At 39.7% G+C, this 21,628-nt stretch overlaps 3 protein-coding genes across 5 annotated transcripts in view; 2 read left to right on the top strand and 1 right to left on the bottom strand.

The window, feature by feature from the left end:
* Positions 1-589: 589 nt before the first annotated feature.
* Positions 590-3,902, top strand: bag1 (BCL2 associated athanogene 1). The gene is made up of 7 exons (XM_033651099.2): positions 590-710; positions 1,478-1,606; positions 1,708-1,790; positions 1,868-1,981; positions 2,059-2,166; positions 2,317-2,379; positions 2,470-3,902. Exons 1-7 carry the CDS (start codon positions 674-676, stop codon positions 2,557-2,559), a joined length of 624 nt encoding a protein of 207 aa, XP_033506990.1. The 5' UTR covers positions 590-673; the 3' UTR covers positions 2,560-3,902.
* A 14-nt stretch (positions 3,903-3,916) lies between these two features.
* On the bottom strand, positions 3,917-7,386 carry myl12.2 (myosin, light chain 12, genome duplicate 2). The gene is made up of 4 exons (XM_033651100.2): positions 7,270-7,386; positions 5,419-5,628; positions 5,093-5,254; positions 3,917-4,468 (listed from the first exon to the last, which is right to left on the bottom strand). Exons 2-4 carry the CDS (start codon positions 5,600-5,602, stop codon positions 4,296-4,298), a joined length of 519 nt encoding a protein of 172 aa, XP_033506991.1. The 5' UTR covers positions 5,603-5,628; positions 7,270-7,386; the 3' UTR covers positions 3,917-4,295.
* Positions 7,387-8,080: 694 nt separating this feature from the next.
* Positions 8,081-21,628, top strand: part of myom1a (myomesin 1a (skelemin)) — a 36,198-nt gene continuing 22,650 nt past the window's right edge. For 2 of the 3 annotated variants that reach the window (XM_033650639.2, XM_033650638.2), the window contains exons 1-11: positions 8,081-8,239; positions 9,859-10,076; positions 15,317-15,457; positions 15,619-15,805; positions 15,908-16,065; positions 16,280-16,372; positions 16,541-16,629; positions 16,876-16,920; positions 19,775-19,936; positions 20,053-20,214; positions 20,748-20,889. In XM_033650639.2, coding sequence (XP_033506530.1) covers positions 9,913-10,076; positions 15,317-15,457; positions 15,619-15,805; positions 15,908-16,065; positions 16,280-16,372; positions 16,541-16,629; positions 16,876-16,920; positions 19,775-19,936; positions 20,053-20,214; positions 20,748-20,889 — 1,343 coding nt within the window. In that variant the 5' untranslated portion in view covers positions 8,081-8,239; positions 9,859-9,912. The remainder of the gene's footprint in view (positions 8,240-9,858; positions 10,077-15,316; positions 15,458-15,618; positions 15,806-15,907; positions 16,066-16,279; positions 16,373-16,540; positions 16,630-16,875; positions 16,921-19,774; positions 19,937-20,052; positions 20,215-20,747; positions 20,890-21,628) is intronic. The other variant, XM_033650640.2, reaches the window with a different exon arrangement.

Here is a 21,628-nt window from a genome sequence, read left to right as displayed (position 1 = left end):
CTGTCCAACCAACACTCAAAAGCCCAAAGACTCTTCATTTACTTTCATAAATGACAAAGACAAGCTGCAAATTGTCACATTTAAGAAGCTGGAACCAGCAAATGTTCGACATTATTTGTTTGAAAAATTAGTGAAATGATTAATCAATCAACACAATGCCAAAATCTGACTTGAGTATCACTTCAATGTAGTTAAACACATCCTAACTACTAATAATGCAAGAGAAATCAGTAGAATTTAATGTTTTCACTTAACACTTTTTTCTATGGCTTAATACATAAAAACAACAACAAAGAGAGTCTAAATTCCATGATACAGGGTGGGTTAATCTGGCTAATGATGATTATTCATCGTAAAAAGAAACTCTTCTGTGAGGTGATACAGTTCTGAGGAGAAGAATTGGCCCCACAGATGGGTGTGAAACTCACAATATGTTTTGTTTCATTACAGTGTGCAGTTATTTATTTATTTATTCTGTCGTTGTTATGATCAGTTTTTTTGTACATATTTGGTTTGTATGTACACTTCCGCTGAAAAAGGAGAAACAAATTAATTAAAATAGAAGTTAGAAAAACTGTTTCCGGTCTGTCCCGGAAGTAGTTAGTTAGCAATTAGCAACAGCTGTAGTTAGCCGTGTGATTCATGTTGTGATTAAAGGACACCAAAAACCAAAATGTCAGAGCAAACGTTAACAGTGACAGTTGCATACGGTAATACGGGTTTTCATGTTGTTACACGTTAATTACAAGATTATAGATAGATGTATAAATGTAAGTTTTCGAACAATCGCTCGAGTAGCTTTGAAGTGATTAGCTAATGTAGCTATAGCTAGCTCTCTCCAAACATTTTACTGTAGTAGCTAGCTCCCGTGAACTTAGCACAGTTAAATGTTATGCCTTTATACACTATAATATCATTTATGAAGCATTTCCTTTGAATAGATATATAACACTTAGATTTTATTTATTTAAATGTCTTGTTTTTGTAACACTCACATTTGTATATTAATGTTAACTTATTTCACAGCTGCATTTATCAAGAATGTATGAAAGCTATTCGTAATTTCAATATGACTACAGTATATAAATAACAAATAATATCCAAAGTGTAAAACCTGCTGCTTCACTGACCACATAGACTGTAGTATTACTTCTTGAATTTATGATTATTTTGGATAGGAACTCAAATGTAAAGCAAATCATGTGTAATATCCAGATTATGCTCAGATACTTTGCAATCACATCATCAAATTATAAGTTTAGCATTTACTTACTTGTGATTTAGTTCAATTACATTCAGTTATATGTGAAATAATCAAACATCATTTTTGTCTTCAGGGGTGAAAATAATTAACAAAATGGCCATGCTTCCTTCCAAGTAATCCTCATTCTTCCAGAAAAATCATCTCCCAGTGTTTAGAAAGTAATTGCTGCTAACATTTTTAGAAGTACTGCTATATTTTTTTCTCCCATTCCAGGGTCTACGAAGCACAGCATCACATTAACCGGCCAGGATGATGGCAAGGGCCCCATTGTCAAAGACCTCTCAGAAGCTCTCACCCAAGCTACTGGAGTTCCTCAAGCCTCACAGAAACTTATCTTTAAAGGTAGACTGTGTGGGGTTCTCTTTTCTTTCACATCCAAGCAAGCTCGTATATCATATTATATAACCAGCTCTCACCTTGCTTTAACTATCCTGCCATTCCAGGTAAATCCCTAAAGGATATGGAGGAGAGTCTGTCCAGCTATGGAATAAAAGAAGGGTGCAAACTCATGCTGATTGGAAAGCGGGTAAGGCCTCTATATGTGTGATATCATTGATGTGTGACTGTGTATTTTAATAAATACTAACAATAATCTACTAACAGAACAGTCCGGAGGAAGAAGCTGAACTGAAGAAGCTGAAAGACATCGAGAAATCTGTGGAGCAGATGGCTAAAAAGCTGGAGAAAGTTGACGGGGAGTTGACTGGACTCAAGAATGTAAGCTATCAATTTTCCTGCAGTGGTGTGCTCTGATCACCACTATATCTGTATTGATTATCACCCATTTTCTACAGGGCTTCCTGGCCAAAGACCTCCAGGTAGAGGCGTTGGATAAACTAGACCACAGAGTCAAAGTAGCAGCTGAGCAGTTCATGAAGATCCTGGAGCAAATCGATGCTTTGGTGATCTTTTTTCTTTATAGTTTCTTTTCTTAGTGTCTCCATCATTGATTGCAGGCCAAAATAAATTTGCACTCTTTTTTTGTTCAGGTTTATTTATGTGTATGTTTGTGCCACATGTTACAAACCCTGAAGTGTTTCTTCTTTTAACAGAGTCTTCCAGAGAATTTCAACGACTGCAGAATGAAGAAAAAGGGACTTGTAAAGACGGTGCAGGTAAACTCTTTTTAAGTGCCATCAGAATATTTCAATAGAAAATCATTGCGACTATTGACTAATATAAGTGTAATTTTTTTCTGTCAATAGGATTTCCTGGCGCAGTGTGACAAGATCGAGGCGTGTATATCAGACCACCTAACAAAGATCCAGTCGAAAAACCTTGCCCTGGCTGAGTAGAGTTACAAATTCTCCCACATCGTGTGCTATAATTGCTCTGTGAGCAACTGCAAAGTGTACAGAAAGCATCATGTGTGGATGCAATCCTTGTCTATTTATTGTTGGGTTGATGTATGTGAGACAGTCCTTATCACGGAGAATCCTGTGAGCAGAAGGCTGGAGGCTGATGGTGCTTGGATACATTCTCTGCGTTATAGGGAAGTGCTCCTCGAGATATTGTAACTACAGTCACCCTGTGAAAGGATCAGAGGTGTTTCAAATTGTGTTGATCCCTTTTAAAGCATCCAAAGACAGTGCTGAATCGAACTGCCACAGCCACATGTCCAGTTACTCACAGTGATGTCAGAAAACTAATTTCACCACCCAGCATCTTACAAACTGTACCCTAATATAGAGAAGACACTTTTTTTTCATTGTGATGTACCCACGTCAGAGTGCTCCATGTGGCAGTTTGCACACACATGGCCAAACGTATGTGGACATTAATAGGCTTTAATCCACAATGCTAACAGCTTCCACTCTTCTGGAAATGCTTGTGAAGCATAACTGCATTGATTTGGTGTTAGTCAGCTGCCAGATCATCAGTGAGGTCAGGCAATGATGCCGGGCAACGGTGCTCCAGCACTTCCCAGCCGTGTTGGGTGAGTCTGAGGTCATGGCTTTGTGCAGGCCTGTCAAATTTATCACCAAACTGGAAAAAATGCTTCTTCAAGGACCTTGTTTTGTACACAGACATCTTAATGTTGTAATAGGAAAGGGTCCTTCATCATGGGCCGTTGTATTATGATTGGAACAAATGGGCCAACCACAAACTAGAGCTGACACCATTTGTTCACTGAAAGAAAAATAATCAAGAACTACTTTGATAATCAATTAATGATTAGTCACAAAAAATGTTCTCTAATTCCAGTTTCTCACTCGAGGACTTGCTGCTTTTCTTCATCGTATGTGATAGTAAACTGAATAATGGGCTTTTAGACATAATCAATTTGATGGCATCAGAAAAATATAAAGGGCATGTTCCACAACATTTTCCAAACAAAATTATTAATAATCTAATCAAGAAAATAACCATTAGTCCCAACCCTAGCCCACACTGTCAAAAATAGACCAGCTACATAATGCTGTCCACAAACTTTTGGCCATATGGTGTATATTTATTATTCTACACTGAGAGTCGGCACCAAGCCAGCACCATGTTTAATCCAGTGACTGATACTGTTGAATCACATATCATTGAAATTAATGAGAAGAGTGGAGTTGTTATCGCTCTAAGCCTTCACTAAGACTGACACATCACATCTATTTTCCTTTGTTTTCAAATAAAACCTTTGAAAAATGAACAGAGCATTGGTGATTCATCTCAGACTACAGTTTTAATCTTTAATTTCCTACAAAATACAAATGATTCAGCAAAACCAAACCAGCCATGATAACACACTCCTTGTTTCAATTTATTTCCAGCTTTATCCATGAGGGTCTTGTCATACATCTTTACTAGCTTATACAGAACCTTTAGTGGTGTTTTCACAGATGTGCAAATGAGCTTTGAGAGTAGGGGTTGCAGGGGGGTCCAGAGGTACGGTATGGTCCCACAAGCAGCTTGAACATATGACCTTCAGTGAGCTGTACCACAGTGAAGCTTGTCGAGAGCCGAATAACAGGATATAGCTGTTCTAACTTGAGTGAAAACACGTGATGTACAGAGCAGACTGGGTCCAGAGCAGCTTCTGTCACTAATCATCTTTGTCCTTTGCACCGTGCTTTAGTATGCGTGTGAATGCTACATAGTTGAAGTTGCCTTTCTTGTCGATGGGCGCCTCTCGAAAGAGCTCGTCCACTTCTTCATCCGTAAACCTGTCGCCCATCGTAGTGAGCAGCTCCCGCAGGTACTCCTCCTGGATGATACCTGTGGGAGAGGTCGATTCATTTATTAGTTGATTTACAGAAAATTGATTGACAGCAATTCAATAATCGATCAACCATTCAAGATATTCATCAACAAAAAATGTCAACAGTTGACTGGTTACAATTTCTTGAATGTAAGAATTGGCCAAGTTTCTGTGTTATACATCTCTGTAATTGACATAAAGCAAAGTTTTTTCTTATTTAAAGAATGGATGGATGTTTATATCAAACAATAAAATACAACAGAAATACAAATACTCCCTTCAGCATTTTCTATTTGGACATCAATTACTTAATTATTAAGTAAATTTATCAAGAAAATAAATAGCAAATGAATAAAGACATTCATTTTTCACATTTGTTTGGCATATGAAGACAAAATGATTTATTGGCTACTTAAAGAAACGGCCTATTAATAATTAAAATTATAAAGAAAAGTAGACAATTGCAGTATAATCCACGTCCATTTGTGAATTTAGGACATTAAAAAGTGACGCCATTTTTTTTTGTTGCCTTTGAAAATTCAGCATTTTAATAAAACAAAAACATCCTGACAACCCTGAGTCTGGAAACACTGAGAAATGAATGTATATGTATATGTAATGTATAGGACACTTCAGCTCACCTGTGCCCTCCTCGTCGAAGCAGGCAAAAGCGTTTCGGATCACATCCTCAGGATCTGTGCCGTTCAGCTTTTCTCCAAACATGGTCAGAAACATGGTGAAGTTGATTGGGCCTGGCGCTTCGTTCATCATCATCTCCAGGTACTCATCTGTAGGGTTCTTACCTGGGAAATGGTAAGAGTAACAAGGAGTTATGACACTCACTCTCACCCACGCTGAACATTTGTTGCCTGAGAAAACTGTTCAGTAAAACAGTATTTTTTATTTGGTAAAGGAGTAAGACATCTTTCACATCACTAAATATGTGTAAATACACTGGTAATTTTACCTAACGAGGCCAGCATGTCATGCAGGTCCTCTTTGTCAATAAAACCATCCCTGTTTTGGTCGATCATGTTGAAGGCCTCCTTGAACTCCTGAATTTGAGACTGGTCAAACATAGCAAACACATTGGAGGTGGCACGCTGAGGACGCTTCTTGGTGTTCTTTCCCTTGGCCCTTTTGCTCGACATGTTGGCAGTTGGTAGGTCACCCCCTCCTGTAATACAGAGGATGGGAACGGTGTCAGCTAGAACTTGACAGAATGATCTAAAATCTGTATCACTGTTGTTAAATTAATCTCAATAAAAATGTTGGTATGATAGGTATTTATGTTCCTTCTTATTCTGGTTTATATTTTTGCCTGGACTGATAATAGTAACATTATGATCATGGCGCCATTCTTCAGATATGGCTTAATAAATCCAGGCTATGATCATGTTAGCTAAACATTCTTGTTGTGAACACAGTTGTTAGAAAATAAAAGGCAACAAGAGTGGAGAGCAGAAAAACAAATGGACAAATTTCTAGCATCCATCCACCCATTTTCATCTGCTTATCCAGGGCCAGGTCGTGGGGGCAGCAGGCAAAGCAAAGCATCCCAGAAATCCCTCTCCCCCATGACGCTTTCCAGCATCTCCTGGGGGACCAGGGCGTTCCCAGGCCAGATGAGATATGTAATCCCTCCAGTGTGTTCTGGGTCTACCCCAGGGCCTCTTACCAGTGGGATGTGCCTGGATCACCTCTAACGGGAGGCACCATTAATTATTCAAAGAACAAGTTAGATTGTGAAATTGGTTCTAATTGAATTAAACGGAATTCATTGTTTCAACCATCTATACAACTTAAGGACTCCGCATGAAAATATCATAAGTGATACCCATATTTTCTGGCAAACATCTTAGGTTTTGTTGCAAAATTGGGTGGGACACATGAAACATTTCCTGCATTTTGGTTAATTTTTATGCACCAATTTGTGCTTTTTCTGCATTAATTTGTGGTGTTAAATCTTTAATTTTGTCCTAATAAAGACTTCTGCTACTTTCATGTTCTTAGTAAGGAGGAGGGCAAATGAATATGCTCTAAATATTGATGGTAAAATGTCCCCTGCGTCCCCTCTGTAATCTACACCTAGGTCCAATGGTTATGACAAGTAAAAATGAATTCAGGTGTAGGGGTTCACCTTGAAAATGTGTCATCATCATAAATGTCATCGTGGATGAGACAGCACTTTTGTAAGTTTGAGCATAAGGATGGGGTTTTCTTAATTTTAAACTATCTTTGAAGATTAGAAAAATCCAGTTTGTGTCAAATGTTAAGTTAACAAAGAACAGGGCAGGGCCCAGGTTAGAGATGTGGACCACATCTGAACAATTGTTAAATGGCAGTTAATATTTCTTAATTAAGTTGATTCTGGTAATTTGCATATTAATAACTGCAAAGAGGACATTTAACTTGGTCAGAGAACCAGAATCAACTCGGTAAAATGAGTTTACTGCCCAGCAACCTGTCACAAACACATGATGTCAGCGTTAGCCTGCCACACATTAGCCAACAACAACAAACAGAAACTGTTATTTATTGATGTGATAAAAGTAATTTCCTATGTTTGTATTACAACAATACATTTTTGCTTTTCAGCATATCAACTTCAGAAGTCTCAGCTAGCGTTAACTAAACATTTTATCTACTAGCTCACATTACTTAGCTAACGTTAGCCCCATGTTGACCTCAATAACTGAATGACCAGATGATCAGACTAGCTTTAGCGAGCTAAGCTGAACCAATTCAAATGAAAAACGCCAACTTTCTGTGGCCTCAACGTGCACAAGATGTCGAACACAATAATTAAATCACTCACCTCAGAAAATAAAAGCGTTATCACCAAATGGCTGTACAAACAGCTACCAGAGCATCCACAGGATGATGAACGAAGAGAGCCACCATCAATGTTTTATTTCCTCTTTCCCAAACTGACCAATCACAGCCGAGCTGGACGGAGCCAACGGATGGACTGTACCATCTTCTCTTCACATCTACGTGTTTATATATTTGTGTTTTAACATTTAAACGGACGTGCTAGCTAAATATTGATAAATGAGATACTTTAAAAAAGTGTGTGAGTATTTTTACAGCTCTCATCTTATCTTTATATTTGTCCAAACGACCTGCGCTGTAGTTTAAGTACTCCACCACTAGGCGGTAGCAGTTACCAACAAAAGTACCCAAAGCATTACCATGAGCTTGATTTTGCTGCGATTCTGCCTGAGTACCCAATTATGCCGTGTTAGAGCACTACAGAGTGACAGCATATTGGTCACAAACAAGTAAGGCAGGAAACTGAAATGGAAGTTCAGAGCAACATTTAAAGTGCTATATTGTCGCATTTTCGTGCAGCCACTAGAGTAGTCCGGTGAACACACGTCTAAACAGATGAGTCCTACAGTAGCAATTCATGTCATCCCATTCACCACTGAAATATTGCAGTTCTTCTACCAACCCCTACTAATTTATTAGACATACTAGAAACCACTTCATTTCCCCCTTAAGTGCAGCCTAGAGTGAAGGGCCAGGCCCAGCAGAGGCTCCTCAGCTCGCCTGGCCCTTCTCATGGTCTAAATTTAAAGCCGTCCCAGCCTTAAAAGGTCGTGACGGTGTCTTGTGCATTCTGCCGAGTGGCAGCATTATTTTTGTTCAGTGGACTCCCGTCCTGTCCGCTGCCCCTCACCCTGCTGCTTTGCCCGGATCTGGATTCGCTTTAGCTACTTTGGGAATTAACACACCCTTTCTCTGACTTTCAACTGTTGTGGACTGGTGAATTCCTAATTGTGGTGAGTGACTTTTTTTCCCCCTCAATTGATAAGTCTAAGGAACTGTTCTCACTTGTGTCATCTGATCATCTTTTCAAATCTTCAATCATGAGGCCTTCTTTTAACCACTTTATATTTTGATTCAATGTGTTTTAACTCAGATATTGTCACTGTCCCTTATACTAACTGGGTTTTGTCCATCTATAGCTACTGTGTCCTTGTAGACTAGATTGCATGTGTCACTGAGTGTAAAAGAAGAGCTGATCTACTCCATTAACATTCGCTTAACCTCAAAACAAGAAGCTTTTATGACTCAGATCCCTTTATGCCCTCTGTGCCCTCATAGCTCATATATCCGGTTTACTGTTTGCATCTCTTTATAAATAAGGAGTCATATAGTACATGCTGCCTGTTGTAGGTGTTGCTGAAGGACATACCCATTATAAAATACATCTTTAAGGTCTATTTTCATAAACTGCAGGTCTTATCTTTTTGATCTGTGGTTACATCATGACAGGCCTGTGCCCAGTGGGGGCTGCTCATGTTTTCAAGATGCCTTGTATCAGGGTGTCTGCAGGTCCTTAAACAGTGTTAAAATGTTCAAATGTGAATTTGTGAGGTCTTAACTACTACAAACATTTTATCTAATTTCATGTATCCATTTTTACTGTCTTTTTGTGTAAATTAGTGAAGCCTTTCTATGTATAAGTCCACATTTCTAATGTTACAAATCTTTAAAGAACAATAATACTGTAATTTTACTTCATATTTGCACTTACCTGTTGGCAAAATGTAGAATGATGACGACTGAATGACTTAACTTAACCTAAATTTGGTTTAAAGGTGTCTTGAACAAGTGTTAAAAGGCATTAAATTTAACTGTCTGATACCTGTAGACACACTGCGTATGACTTGGGCAGTGGGCTTAAAGGTGAAATGATTAGTCAACTGATAAATTGATGAATCCACAAAAGGTAATGATTATTATGATAAATTGTAGTCATGCTTTAGAGCAAAGAAATTCCGAAATTCACTCTCAGATATTTGCTTGTTTTCTGTGACAACTGAATGTCTCTGGGCTTTGGGTCAAACAAAACAGGCAGTTTGAATATGTCAACACTGGCTTTAGGAAATTGTGAAGACAAGATTTTGTTATTCATTAAATTTATTCAGTTAAGCCAAAAAAATATTCAACAGCTTAACTACCTGAGTGTAGTATCTATTACTGTTATGTCTATTACTTATACATCTAGACTGTTGTTACATATTGATTAAAGCCTTAATTTAACATTTACCTCTGGATGTTCTCATCAGTTACACTTTAAGTTCATAGCTTTTATGATTCCACCTTTGGAGGTGATTGTCTTTTAAATTCTCAGATTATCTTTAAAAACACCAAAGACACACATAGAGTGTTGAGAAATCTATGCTGTCACAATTTATGTACTGCCTGCTGCTTTTTCACTTAACACCGTAGAAGTAGATCTCAACTCTTTAACTGCTCCCAAAAAACAAAAATCATAACGCCATCTTAACAACTTCACCATCATATTTCTAATACCTAATCACCATCCCCTGACCTAAACTAACCCCAAATTTAGAAATCAATCTGAAATGATAACATTGAGATTGATTTTCAGAGCTGGTTAAAGTAAAGAACAGTCAACATTAAAGTTGGCGGAGTGGCCCTCGGGATGTCAGGATCAGTACAAGTGACGCAGAAGCTGCAGCGTCTGCACCAGCAGCAGGAGCAGCAGCAGCAGCATCAGCAGCATCACTATGAGAGCCGCTCTTACCTGAGCACCAAGTCGTCTGTTAGCAAGAAGTCATTCGCGGCTTACAAGACCACCAGCCGTCGGTAAGAGGGTGAGAGTGACCCAGAGGAAAGGTCCAAAATACTTACGAGATGGTTGATATTTGAAAAACTGTTAAAAATAACAGCGGGGTCCTCTTAATGTGACCTGCCACTTCCGTAAGCTCGGAAATGGGGAATGCATTCAAGCAGACCTCTTTCAAATATTCAACACTGTACTTTGGGCCTGGTGTGAAGTGTGTTCGGCAGCAGGAGCAAAAAAACATGCAGCTTAAAGTGTGTTTTTATGTAGAGTAAGTGCTGTCTCTCTGATGTTCATCTTTTATGATATCAGGGGAGCACATATTGTTCTCTTTAAAGGCTGTTGCAGGACAGCATTTTTTATTCCTTTGGGTCAAGTCAAGTCACAAGCCCTTATATGCAAAATAGAAATCAAGACATTAGTCTCTCAGGTCTCTGAATACTGACCACCAAAGTGATTGCTCATGGTGGGAATGATTGGGTCTCTGTAAATTAGAGAGTATAGACCAGACCTGCTCTGTATGAAAAATGCCCTGAGATAACTTTTGTTATATGAATAAAACTGACTTGACTTGACCGATACCAGTATAATTTTTCTTTCAAAACTCCTTTACTTGTGTTTTACAAAGCTTAAAGCAAGTAATTTCAATGCAAATGCCTAAGAATTGAATATGCAGTTACACAGTTATACAATTTTACTGTTCCAGGATTTTACCAGGTCAAAATTTGATGTTGCTCTCAAAACTTGTGTCAATTCAGGTTTTCAGGGAATCTAGTTTTACGTAAGTCTAATCTCAAAGTGGTGAATTTAAAGTTGCTTAAGTTGGAGTCTCGTCCAAGTCTCAAGTCTCAAGTCTACAATTTAGCACTGTTTGTGTCTATTAAATCTAAGTAGCAATTGTAAGATGCTCATGTATTTAATGTAAAGAGCATCATTATGTTTATTTACTTTAATTTACATCATTTACAAGTAGTCTGAGGCTAAGTGCCATCTCTGTGTGAAATCTCTGGATGAAATGAACTTAAGTATCTCAGGCTTTTGGATTGTTGACTGGACAAAATAAGCAAGTTGAAGACATCAGCTTGCAAATTGCACTGTGTATTTTTCACTCCTTTATGATATTTTAGAGACCAAAAAGTAGATTGGTCAACCGAGAATATAATCAGCAGATGAATCAATGATAAAATAATTGTTATACAGAGATATATTTCCTCACTCTTTTCAGCCTTAAAGCTAGTTAGTAACTTTAATGGAAATAACTTTGTGTCATATTTGCAATGGTCACTATATTCTGGAAATTGTACATGAGACAGATAATCTGTGGAAAATGTCATGTCGCTTCTCCCCTTCCTACTGCTTCTAATGACATCTGCTAGCATCTATCGTGGTGCATCGAAAACAGCCAATCATAGTCAAGGAGTCTCTAACACAGCTGTCAATCATGTCAACTACTGTACAGCTCGTGAACTGCGGTCAAACTGTTAAACTAGGCAGCGCTGATCAAACATGACTTAAGGTTCTATTACTGCATTGCTTGTTTCTAACCTCCAGTGTTTTCAGAAACATACTTAAGTGTACTGTTTAGCTGTTAAATGAGAAAGTTGGTGACTTGGCCACCATGTTGGAAATAGTCAAGCAGAAAACTCAGCACCGCCCACCAGCTGGACAAACGTTCTTATTTTACAGCTAAACAGTACACTAAAGGAGCGCCCATTAGCTCATGAGGTAAAGCAGGCACCCCGTGTGCAAAGGCTCTGTTCTTGCCGCAGCTGCCACAGGCTCGTTTCCAGCCCCTTGCTGCATGTTGTCCACCCTCTTCTTCCTACCTTCATGCAAACTGTACTGCCAAATAAAGGCAAAGAAGCCCTGAAAAATATATTTTTTAAAAACAGTACACTAAAATATGTTTCTGAAAACAGGCGAGAAATGCAATAACAGAATCTTGATTCATATTTGGTCAGCGCAGCCTAGTTTGACTGCAGTTCATGAGCAGTAATGACATGATTAGTAGCTGTGTTACAGACTCCTCAACTCTGATTTGTTTTGTTCCCATGCGGTCATGCCATTAGAAGCATTACAAGGCAATAGAGTGGGCAATGGAATATGATTTTTTTCCCCCACAGATTATCTGTCTCATTTAGGCCTAGTGCTGTGTGAATATAGTGACAGTTTCAGCAAATATAACAATAATATTTTTGATAAAAGTTACCAACTACAGCAGCAATAAATGTGCAAAATCAAGGACATCCCTAGACATAATAGTTATTAAACCTGTAATTGCTATACATGGATACAATGGATACAATTTTCATTTAATTTTCTCTGTAAAATTCTGTGTTCGAATCAAATAAGGTTTGATAAAGTAAAGTCTGGTGTTAATGTTGTGTGAAAGGAGCACTGTCAGTCAAACAGCACCTTAGAGTCATCTGTTTATGTACGTATGGTGTCACTAACTCTTGTCCACATGTGGTGTAGTCATGTCTTTGTCCTTCAAGCTGCGGGGCTCAGTGTACATGTTGGAACCATGAGAGCTTTCTAAACGGGGTCGGGGAAGGAATTTCAGCTGCAGTGAATGGCTGCCAGATATATTCATGGACAGCCAAGCTATTTCTGTGAGCAGGACATGAGACGTTGCCATTAAGGCTGACTGTAAAGACACTATATGGAAGTCATGAAATTGTAATCGGTTACTCTGGCTTCCATGGGCGTTTAATAGTTAATACCTCTTGGGCCACTATCCACATATACTGGTCAAGTTGTCAGTGTTATCATTCTCCTTAGATATTTGTAACTAGTCCTTTACCTTGTGTCTGTTGATTGCATAAAAAGTTTCCAATTGGTACTTCTGTGATCTGAATCTGAAGATTGACACATACTGTAGCTTCTCGACAGCTTTTATCAGCAGTAAAACTTTTTGTACCTTTGACTTTCTTTCACACTAAACCAAAGACTTCCTCAGAACACACCTGGTGAGTCAGCAGTATAAATAACTTCTTGACACTGCAGAAATCGTTTGTGAGACTCTCTCCATCTGTCTGTCTCCGCTGTGCGTTCAGCCCCTTCCATCGACGTGATCCCGCCTCGTCTGTATGGAATAGAGTTTTATCAAAGCCGTGTTACGCCGCTACTCCTCTAGGCCAAATGGATAGGCTAGGAAAGACTTGGAAGAGATTATGAGTGAAAGCAGGGCCTTAAAATGAACCTTTCCACCCCGCTGCATATCCACCAGTTTCCGGCTCCATTTATAAACCCAGCTGACAATAGGGAGGCCTGAGAGGCTGATAGGTAAATGAGTCAGAGTGTAATGTGGGTCAGGGACCTTGAGGATGGACAGAAATACTTCTTTCATTTCTAAGTAACTGGACTATATACTCTGAATATGTCTTTATATAACTAGCATGCTTCTTTAAAGTTTTATAAATGCAGAAAGAGTATAGAGAGTATTTTTGTCATGATATTTTGACTTTACTGCAGCTTTAGGAGCAAATGTGGAACATACTGTATAAGTTGCATTTAAAGGAATACTTCAACCCCTCCGAAAACTGAGAATTTTTTTTGATGAATTAAAGTCATAGGGGGCCCCTGAATGACAGCAAAACTATGAAAAAGTCCATTTACAAACTCTTACATAACTCATGCAGTATAATCCAGGTCTCCTTTATCCAGTCGTGTGCTCAGTGCTTCCCAAACACATGCATTTTTTGCTAAAACATTACGATTTAAAACACTTCCGCATGAACAGCGCAGGCACGTTGAGCAGGAGACTGACAAAATGCATGTGTTTGGGAAGTACTGAGCATACAACTGGATAAATTACACTCAGATTATACTGCACAAGTTATGTGAGAGTTTGTATTAGGATGTTTTGATATAGTTATGCTGTTGTTAAACATGGACCCCTATGACTTCAATTCATCAGGAATTTTCTCTGTTTTTGGATTTTTCGTCCATCATAAAGGCATGCGAGAAGAACAAAGCTTTCCTCCTGAATTTAACCTTACACGGGGTAGATAATTGATATACAAATAATCATTCAATGGATGAAGTGCTCCTTTAAATTATTTGGTCTCCTACTAGTTTAGTTGAATACATGCAAGTGTGTAATGCTATTCATCAGAACTAAATCAGCAAAATAGTGTCTGACATACCAATTAGTTTCATAATTAAGTTTGTAGCACATATCTGCTCAGACTGCCAGAGTTTAAACAATAAAAAAGTTAGTCAGCGGAAGTTGTATTCAGTTAAAGGATAACACTGACAGTATTTTCCGACAGCAGTTTACATAGCAAAACACAAATTGTGATAAACAAAGTAATGTCTCCTGCTGTACCATTTTTTTTCCCCACAATTTAAGAACTTCGTAGAACATTTTGGGAGAGATTAAGTGTACATATGAGTGCCATGTGTTGGGGAGACTTGAGGAGGGATTAAAGAGACAAAAAAATAAAATAAAATAGAATAGCAGTCAATGAGGTTTGCTTGACTGAACATCATAGGGTCTATTGTACGATACCTACACAAAGTCAGGTCGTAAGGGTCTTACATATTTCACCCACTCACCCAGAATTTAATGAACATATTTTTCTGAAGATGAAGAGAAAAAGTAATTTTTTTCCATAACATAAATATAATTTACAATATCTATCCTCTCCTCTAATGTGCAGGGGTTCAGGAAGCAACCAGCGCCTTGTGAGGGCTTTCTTGCAAGCAGATATCAAAATACCAAATATATATTTGTCAGAACGCTTTGCCTTCAAACCCATACATCCTAAAAATAATGTAGAAAATTGCAAAGGAAGATCAGTGTGTGTTTTTTAGTGCTTTCTAATAGATTTAGTGTCAATAAAACAACAAAAATATATAAATGATCAAAACAAAATGATATATCAGTCCGTCTGCAGCTCCAAGTCCCGAGTTGTTACTACTGATGATGTAAATCTTTGAAAATTTACAGCAGCAGGACTGTGTTTGTGGGATTGACTCAAAGTACACTACAGAGCCCATGGCAATGATAAAACATGTCATCCAGTGCAATAGTGTGGCTTATTTACATGTTTTTAATAGTTATTGTACAACCAGATATATCAGTCTTTGGCCACACAGACAACACTAATAGTAGGATTAAATCATTGATGTTGCTTCATGGGGTTTATTCATGTGCAGTGTGGCTTCTGTGTAGAAAATAATACACCATAAGCACTATTTGGAAACACCATATGATGTATGTTGGTGTTTGTGTAATCATTGTCTTCTTACCTCTAAGCCTGAAGACTACTGTGAAGACAGAGAAGGGGCAGGAGGTAGTTAAACTGAGCCCGCTACCCAAGAGAGCCAAACGCACCTACCTGGCGATGGACTTGGACAAGGAAGTTATCGGCTATGTCATTCCCGTATTCAGAGCCAAGTGAGTGAGAACACAGCAAAACACTGACAGGGTGTTGTCCCAAAAATGCAAATAATTAATGCTGATGAGCCATGATGTACATTTTCTACACTAAATGAGATATCTTCCTTTCTCCGTAAGTCTAAACTGCGCTCACATGTTGGTGGTTTGTTGTGCACCAGTCATGAGGTTGTTCGTGGTCTGATGGAGGCTCGGGAGGAAGATATGACAGAGGAGGGGATTAGCTATGTGGCCATGAGGAACCTGTTTGTGAGGGAGGCCAGGGAGGCTATGGAGGTTAGAGTGGAGAAGAAAACCAGATCAACGCATATCAGGGAGTCTGCTGAACGCATGAGACTGGGCCAGACGGTAAAGCCTTTTTTTTTTTTTTTCTTGTTGTGTCCATTTTCAGATGAATCTCTCACATGAATGAGCTTTATATGATAGTTGGGCTTTACTCTCTTGCTGTAGATGGAGGAGTGGACAGAGTTCCGTAGGAAAATGAACCCAGACAGCCTGATGCACCCTCCAGAGTTTATCGTCAAGCCCCGTGGACAGACTGTCTGGGAGGGCAAGACAGTCAAGCTGCACTGCACTGTGGCTGGATGGCCTAAACCTAGGGTTGCCTGGTAAGATATATGTTCCAGACTCACTGGTTCCCCACCTTCTCTGAGTCACAAGAAAAAAAGGCTCATCAGTCATGTGTGTGTCATAGAGAAGTTTCCACCCAAAGCTCTCGTCATCAGCCAAATCTATTTTCCATGAACTCGTACACTCCTGGGCAATTACACACTCTGATGACAACGCTGGAAATAAACCAGCCGTCTTTCTCCTGTCTTTAAGGTACAAAAACAATGTGCTCATTGATGCCAAGGCCCATCCTGAGAAGTACATCGCCGAGAGCAATTACAACATGCACTCCCTGGAGATCAAGAAGTAGGTAATCATTCAGCTCACACTGCATGGCCCGGTTAGGATTAATGAGATGTACCCAAAACATGCACATCACCCCAGACTGAATGCTTCATGTTGGAAATATTCTGCAGCGTGCCAAATGCAAATGAGATGCTGGTAATTCACCACGTCTGCACGTTTTGTTTTCAGCTGTGATTTCCTCGACACCGCTCAGTATCACATCTCTGCCCTCAATGTGAAAGGGAACTCCTCTGCTGTGGCCTCTATTGTTGTCAAAAGTAGGTAACCGTTTGTTCTCGCAGATTATTGCTGCCTCCTTCTCTGCAGCTGCTCCGATCTCCTCCTGTTAGAGGTCAAAGTTTAAAGGTGCAACAGTCGTGTCAAGTCAGGATCTGGCTTTAGTAAAGTCCTAAAGCTCATGCTTACATGTGAAATGATTTTTGTGCCAACAGTGTTTACTTAACTGTTGTCAAGTCACTGAAATCTGATACAACAATGTCACTGGACAATATATTTCTCTGCAGGGTACCAGGAGGGCAAGGAAGCAGGCCCACTTGATCCTAAACCACGTGAGTCACTTTAAAGAATTTTCTTTAGTTATAACGGAAGGCCAGGCAACTTGATTTGTGTATTACAATTCACATTTCACATACAGAGGGTAAATTAATGTAGTTAATGTGTAATGTGAAAGGCATAGAGTGGTGCAGGGATGATGTGTTTTTTGCAGGCTAACCAGGAAGTTAGCGTCACCCCAGTTTCCTCAACAAAAATCCAACAGGATTTTTCCATAGGATTTTGGATTATTGCAGAAAATAAGCTCTGCAGCAAGCAAAAGTTTATGATACTTACATTTTGTTGAACAAAATAATCACAAATGAACATCACTTTATTTCATTCAGCCACTCGTTAGCAGCTGCCTTTTTTAAGAGCTACAAAAATTCACAAGTGGAGTATTTTTTGATGTATTTTATGCTGTAAAACAAATATGAAAGTCTCCTAAGCTTGTGTTCAACACAGAACTTATTTCAGGCATCTAACCAAAATCCCACTGAGAAAAAAAAAAAAACACTGACTACTAGACAAGGGAACCAGAAGTACAAAAATGGTAACTCATCTCTAGGTTTTAGGACTCATTCTTGCAGCGCTTTATTGCTCTTTGTTACAAAGTCTCCAGTCTCCCTCTGTGTTTTAGCGTCTTTCAGCTCATTTTTTTCGTCAGCCAAAAGTGCTATATTGTAGGCAGGTGGACTTGCTTGCGTTTTTGAAGACGATTCGCCTCTGGTGACTGGTGCAGAGTTGCAGGCACATGGAGTTTAAAGCCTGCGACTCCAGTCACTTAGAACTGAAGAAGCCTCTTGGATGAGAGGTGAAACGTCTTCAGGAAACTCAAGCAAGTCCAGTTGTCTACGATATAGCACTTACGATTACCATGACCTGAATGAATAGCAGATAGCTGTTTAAAGCTCTAAAAATCCAGTGTACTTTGTAGATATACAAAGCTAGTGACTAGCAGGTGAATACAGTTCAGCATTTAGCAGCTAAAGAGCCAGATATTTTTACGCTGGTGGAGCTGGTGGAGACCAAAACCAAGCTAAAAGGAGAGTAAATGTTGGGCAAAAACACAGCTTCAAATGAATGATAATATACAGTACAGGCCAAACGTTTGGACACACCTTCTCATTCAATGCGTTTTCTTTATTTTCATGACTATTTACATTGTAGATTCTCACTGAAGGCATCAAAACTATGAATGAACACATGTGGAGTTATGTACTTAACAAAAAAAGGTGAAATAACTGAAAACATGTTTTATATTCTAGTTTCTTCAAAATAGCCACCCTTTGCTCTGATTACTGCTTTGCACACTCTTGGCATTCTCTCCATGAGCTTCAAGAGGTAGTCACCTGAAATGGTTTTCCAACAGTCTTGAAGGAGTTCCCAGAGGTGTTTAGCACTTGTTGGCCCCTTTGCCTTCACTCTGCGGTCCAGCTCACCCCAAACCATCTCGATTGGGTTCAGGTCCGGTGACTGTGGAGGCCAGGTCATCTGCCGCAGCACTCCATCACTCTCCTTCTTGGTCAAATAGCCCTTACACAGCCTGGAGGTGTGTTTGGGGTCATTGTCCTGTTGAAAAATAAATGATCGTCCAACTAAACGCAAACCGGATGGGATGGCATGTCGCTGCAGGATGCTGTGGTAGCCATGCTGGTTCAGTGTGCCTTCAATTTTGAATAAATCCCCAACAGTGTCACCAGCAAAACACCCCCACACCATCACACCTCCTCCTCCATGCTTCACAGTGGGAACCAGGCATGTGGAATCCATCCGTTCACCTTTTCTGCGTCTCACAAAGACACGGCGGTTGGAACCAAAGATCTCAAATTTGGACTCATCAGACCAAAGCACAGATTTCCACTGGTCTAATGTCCATTCCTTGTGTTTCTTGGCCCAAACAAATCTCTTCTGCTTGTTGCCTCTCCTTAGCAGTGGTTTCCTAGCAGCTATTTGACCATGAAGGCCTGATTGGCGCAGTCTCCTCTTAACAGTTGTTCTAGAGATGGGTCTGCTGCTAGAACTCTGTGTGGCATTCATCTGGTCTCTGATCTGAGCTGCTGTTAACTTGCGATTTCTGAGGCTGGTGACTTGGATGAACTTATCCTCAGAAGCAGAGGTGACTCTTGGTCTTCCTTTCCTGGGTCGGTCCTCATGTGTGCCAGTTTCGTTGTAGCGCTTGATGGTTTTTGCGACTCCACTTGGGGACACATTTAAAGTTTTTGCAATTTTCCGGACTGACTGACCTTCATTTCTTAAAGTAATGATGGCCACTCATTTTTCTTTAGTTAGCTGATTGGTTCTTGCCATAATATGAATTTTAACAGTTGTCCAATAGGGCTGTCGGCTGTGTATTAACCTGACTTCTGCACAACACAACTGATGGTCCCAACCCCATTGATAAAGCAAGAAATTCCACTAATTAACCCTGATAAGGCACACCTGTGAAGTGGAAACCATTTCAGGTGACTGCCTCTTGAAGCTCATGGAGAGAATGCCAAGAGTGTGCAAAGCAGTAATCAGAGCAAAGGGTGGTTATTTTGAAGAAACTAGAATATAAAACATGTTTTCAGTTATTTCACCTTTTTTTGTTAAGTACATAACTCCACATGTGTTCATTCATAGTTTTGATGCCTTCAGTGAGAATCTACAATGTAAATAGTCATGAAAATAAAGAAAACGCATTGAATGAGAAGGTGTGTCCAAACTTTTGGCCTGTACTGTATGTACAAAAAAACCCACATTCATCATGAGGTAATAAAGCGTCAGTTTTGTGTTTACATCTTATTGCCCTGCACCAAAGTGTTCAAAAAGTCTATTAATGCAGGTTCAATAGTAGTGGTTTTAATGTCTGTATTTTGTTCTATGCAGATGGTTACAGCCCTGAACATGGTGTCACCTTTGAAACAACCATCATTGACAAATTCGAAGTGGCCTTTGGCCGTGAAGGCGAGACACTGAGTCTGGGCTGCACTGTCATCATTTATCCCACTGTGAAAAATTACCAGCCAGAAGTTGTGTGGTACAGAAATGGTAAGTAGCAAAATACAAAGAAAATAGGTTGTCGGATTCCTTTACAGCCACTGTTTCTAAACAGTCCACTACATGTATCTAGTTACATGTCTTCTGTGTTTGACCTCTCCCATCAGCTGTCCCCTTGAAGCCCTCCAAATGGGTGCACACCCACTGGTCTGGGGATCGTGCCACACTCACACTTGTTCACCTCAACAAGGAAGATGAGGGCATGTACACCCTGCGCGTCAACACCAAATCTGGCTTTGACTCCTACTCTGCTTATGTGTTTGTCAGAGGTAAGGTGCCCTGAGGGACTTTTTCCCTGAAGCTGATTTCATTACAAGTGGAGGGACTGTTGAAATGCAGCTTTTTAGTTTTGTATTACATTGAAAATAAATGTGCTGAATTGTACGGTCTTGAACAACAGGGTTATATGCAGTAAAGCAGCACATTACAGATGACCTCACACACTGACATGTTCGGGAACCATTCAATTCTGCTGTGTCTTTAAGTGACACAACGCTCTCACTGAGGTGTTTGGTTTCCTCTGAGGAATGTTGCCTCTATATCTGTCTGCATGTCAGAAAAGTCGGCACAGAGAGTGTGATCTGAAATAACAATCAGCAGGTGTGTGCGTAAGAGCGAATCTTCAGAATCCAGTTTAATGTTACCAAGATATAACCTAATCTACCACAGCTACAGTGCTGCCACACATGCTGTACTGTAATGGAGTAAGTAGGTCAGAAAGTGGAAACTGAGTATGTAATGGAGATCAGCCTAATTTAGAAACAGCACTGCTCACAAGTGTGCCTGCGCCTTGCTCTGCCAGATGCCGATGTGGAGGTGGAGGGGGTTCCCGTGGCCCCCCTGGATGTGCGCTGTCATGATGCCAACAAGGACTATGTGGTGGTGACCTGGAAGCAGCCAGCGGTGGAGGGCAGCAGCACCATCCTGGGATACTACATCGACAGGTTGGGCAGCTCACTCTGTCTTTTATTATGTGAATTGTTTGCCAAGAAATTATCATTCAGTTTCATCTGTTTATTTTGGCCGTGATACAGTCCTACCTACATGGTATACTGGTCTAAATGATGTTGTTTCTTAAAGGGGAACACCACCTAAATTAATATGTCTCCAACATGTTATTTTGAAGAGCTAGGAAAGTTCAATCAAAAATCAGGGAAGTAAGTCTCAAACTTGTGATATCATAGGGTGTAAAGTCTAAAGCTTCTCCACAGACTATGAATGGGAGCTGGATTTTTGTTGTCTTTTTAGCTCCAAATGAGCTTTATTATATTGTAGTGTTTGCAGTTCATTGTCTATGGCACCCCATGACATCACACATTTGAGTTTTAGCTCCCTAGTTTTTGAATTTGGGAAAGAGTTGTTCATGTTAACTATTATGTTTGGACTGTCTTATGGTACGTGTCCACAGAATTTTCACGCTTCCCATTCATTGTCTGCCCAAGCAGACATACAATGCATTCTGGTAGCACTGTGTTGCCTTACAAGAGATGGGACATCCGTTTTTAGTTGAAGCTAAGTCACTTCATGTGAATCAGGGGTGTCTAGCGCGAGTCACCACCTCTGGAAATCTTTAATAACTTTTTAAATAACTCTTGTCGATCTAAAATGAAGACCGATTCAGCAACTTCATGGCATATTTCTCACCTCAAATGTTTTTAGGAACATGTTTTAGTGAACTGTTTT

The sequence above is a fragment of the Epinephelus lanceolatus genome, chromosome 12 (assembly GCF_041903045.1).
Source record: "Epinephelus lanceolatus isolate andai-2023 chromosome 12, ASM4190304v1, whole genome shotgun sequence".
In the NCBI taxonomy this organism is placed as follows: Eukaryota; Metazoa; Chordata; class Actinopteri; order Perciformes; family Serranidae; genus Epinephelus; species Epinephelus lanceolatus.
The sequence above is the reverse complement of the archived record's forward strand: the minus strand, read 5'-3'. Positions and strand labels throughout refer to the sequence as shown.

What these genes read in the sequence shown, in the direction of transcription:
- bag1 (XM_033651099.2), top strand. Translation starts at nt 674, where the DNA reads ATGTCAGAGCAAACGTTAACAGTGACAGTTGCATACG. An exon ending in TGGAGCAAATCGATGCTTTG is followed by an intron (nt 2,167 to 2,316) that starts GTGATCTTTTTT and finishes TTCTTTTAACAG; the next exon opens with AGTCTTCCAGAGAATTTCAA. An exon ending in GACTTGTAAAGACGGTGCAG is followed by an intron (nt 2,380 to 2,469) that starts GTAAACTCTTTT and finishes TTCTGTCAATAG; the next exon opens with GATTTCCTGGCGCAGTGTGA.
- myl12.2 (XM_033651100.2), bottom strand. Translation starts at nt 5,602, where the DNA reads ATGTCGAGCAAAAGGGCCAAGGGAAAGAACACCAAGAAGCGTCCTCAG. An exon ending in TGACATGCTGGCCTCGTTAG is followed by an intron (nt 5,255 to 5,418) that starts GTAAAATTACCA and finishes ACCATTTCCCAG; the next exon opens with GTAAGAACCCTACAGATGAG. An exon ending in CTTCGACGAGGAGGGCACAG is followed by an intron (nt 4,469 to 5,092) that starts GTGAGCTGAAGT and finishes CCTCTCCCACAG; the next exon opens with GTATCATCCAGGAGGAGTAC.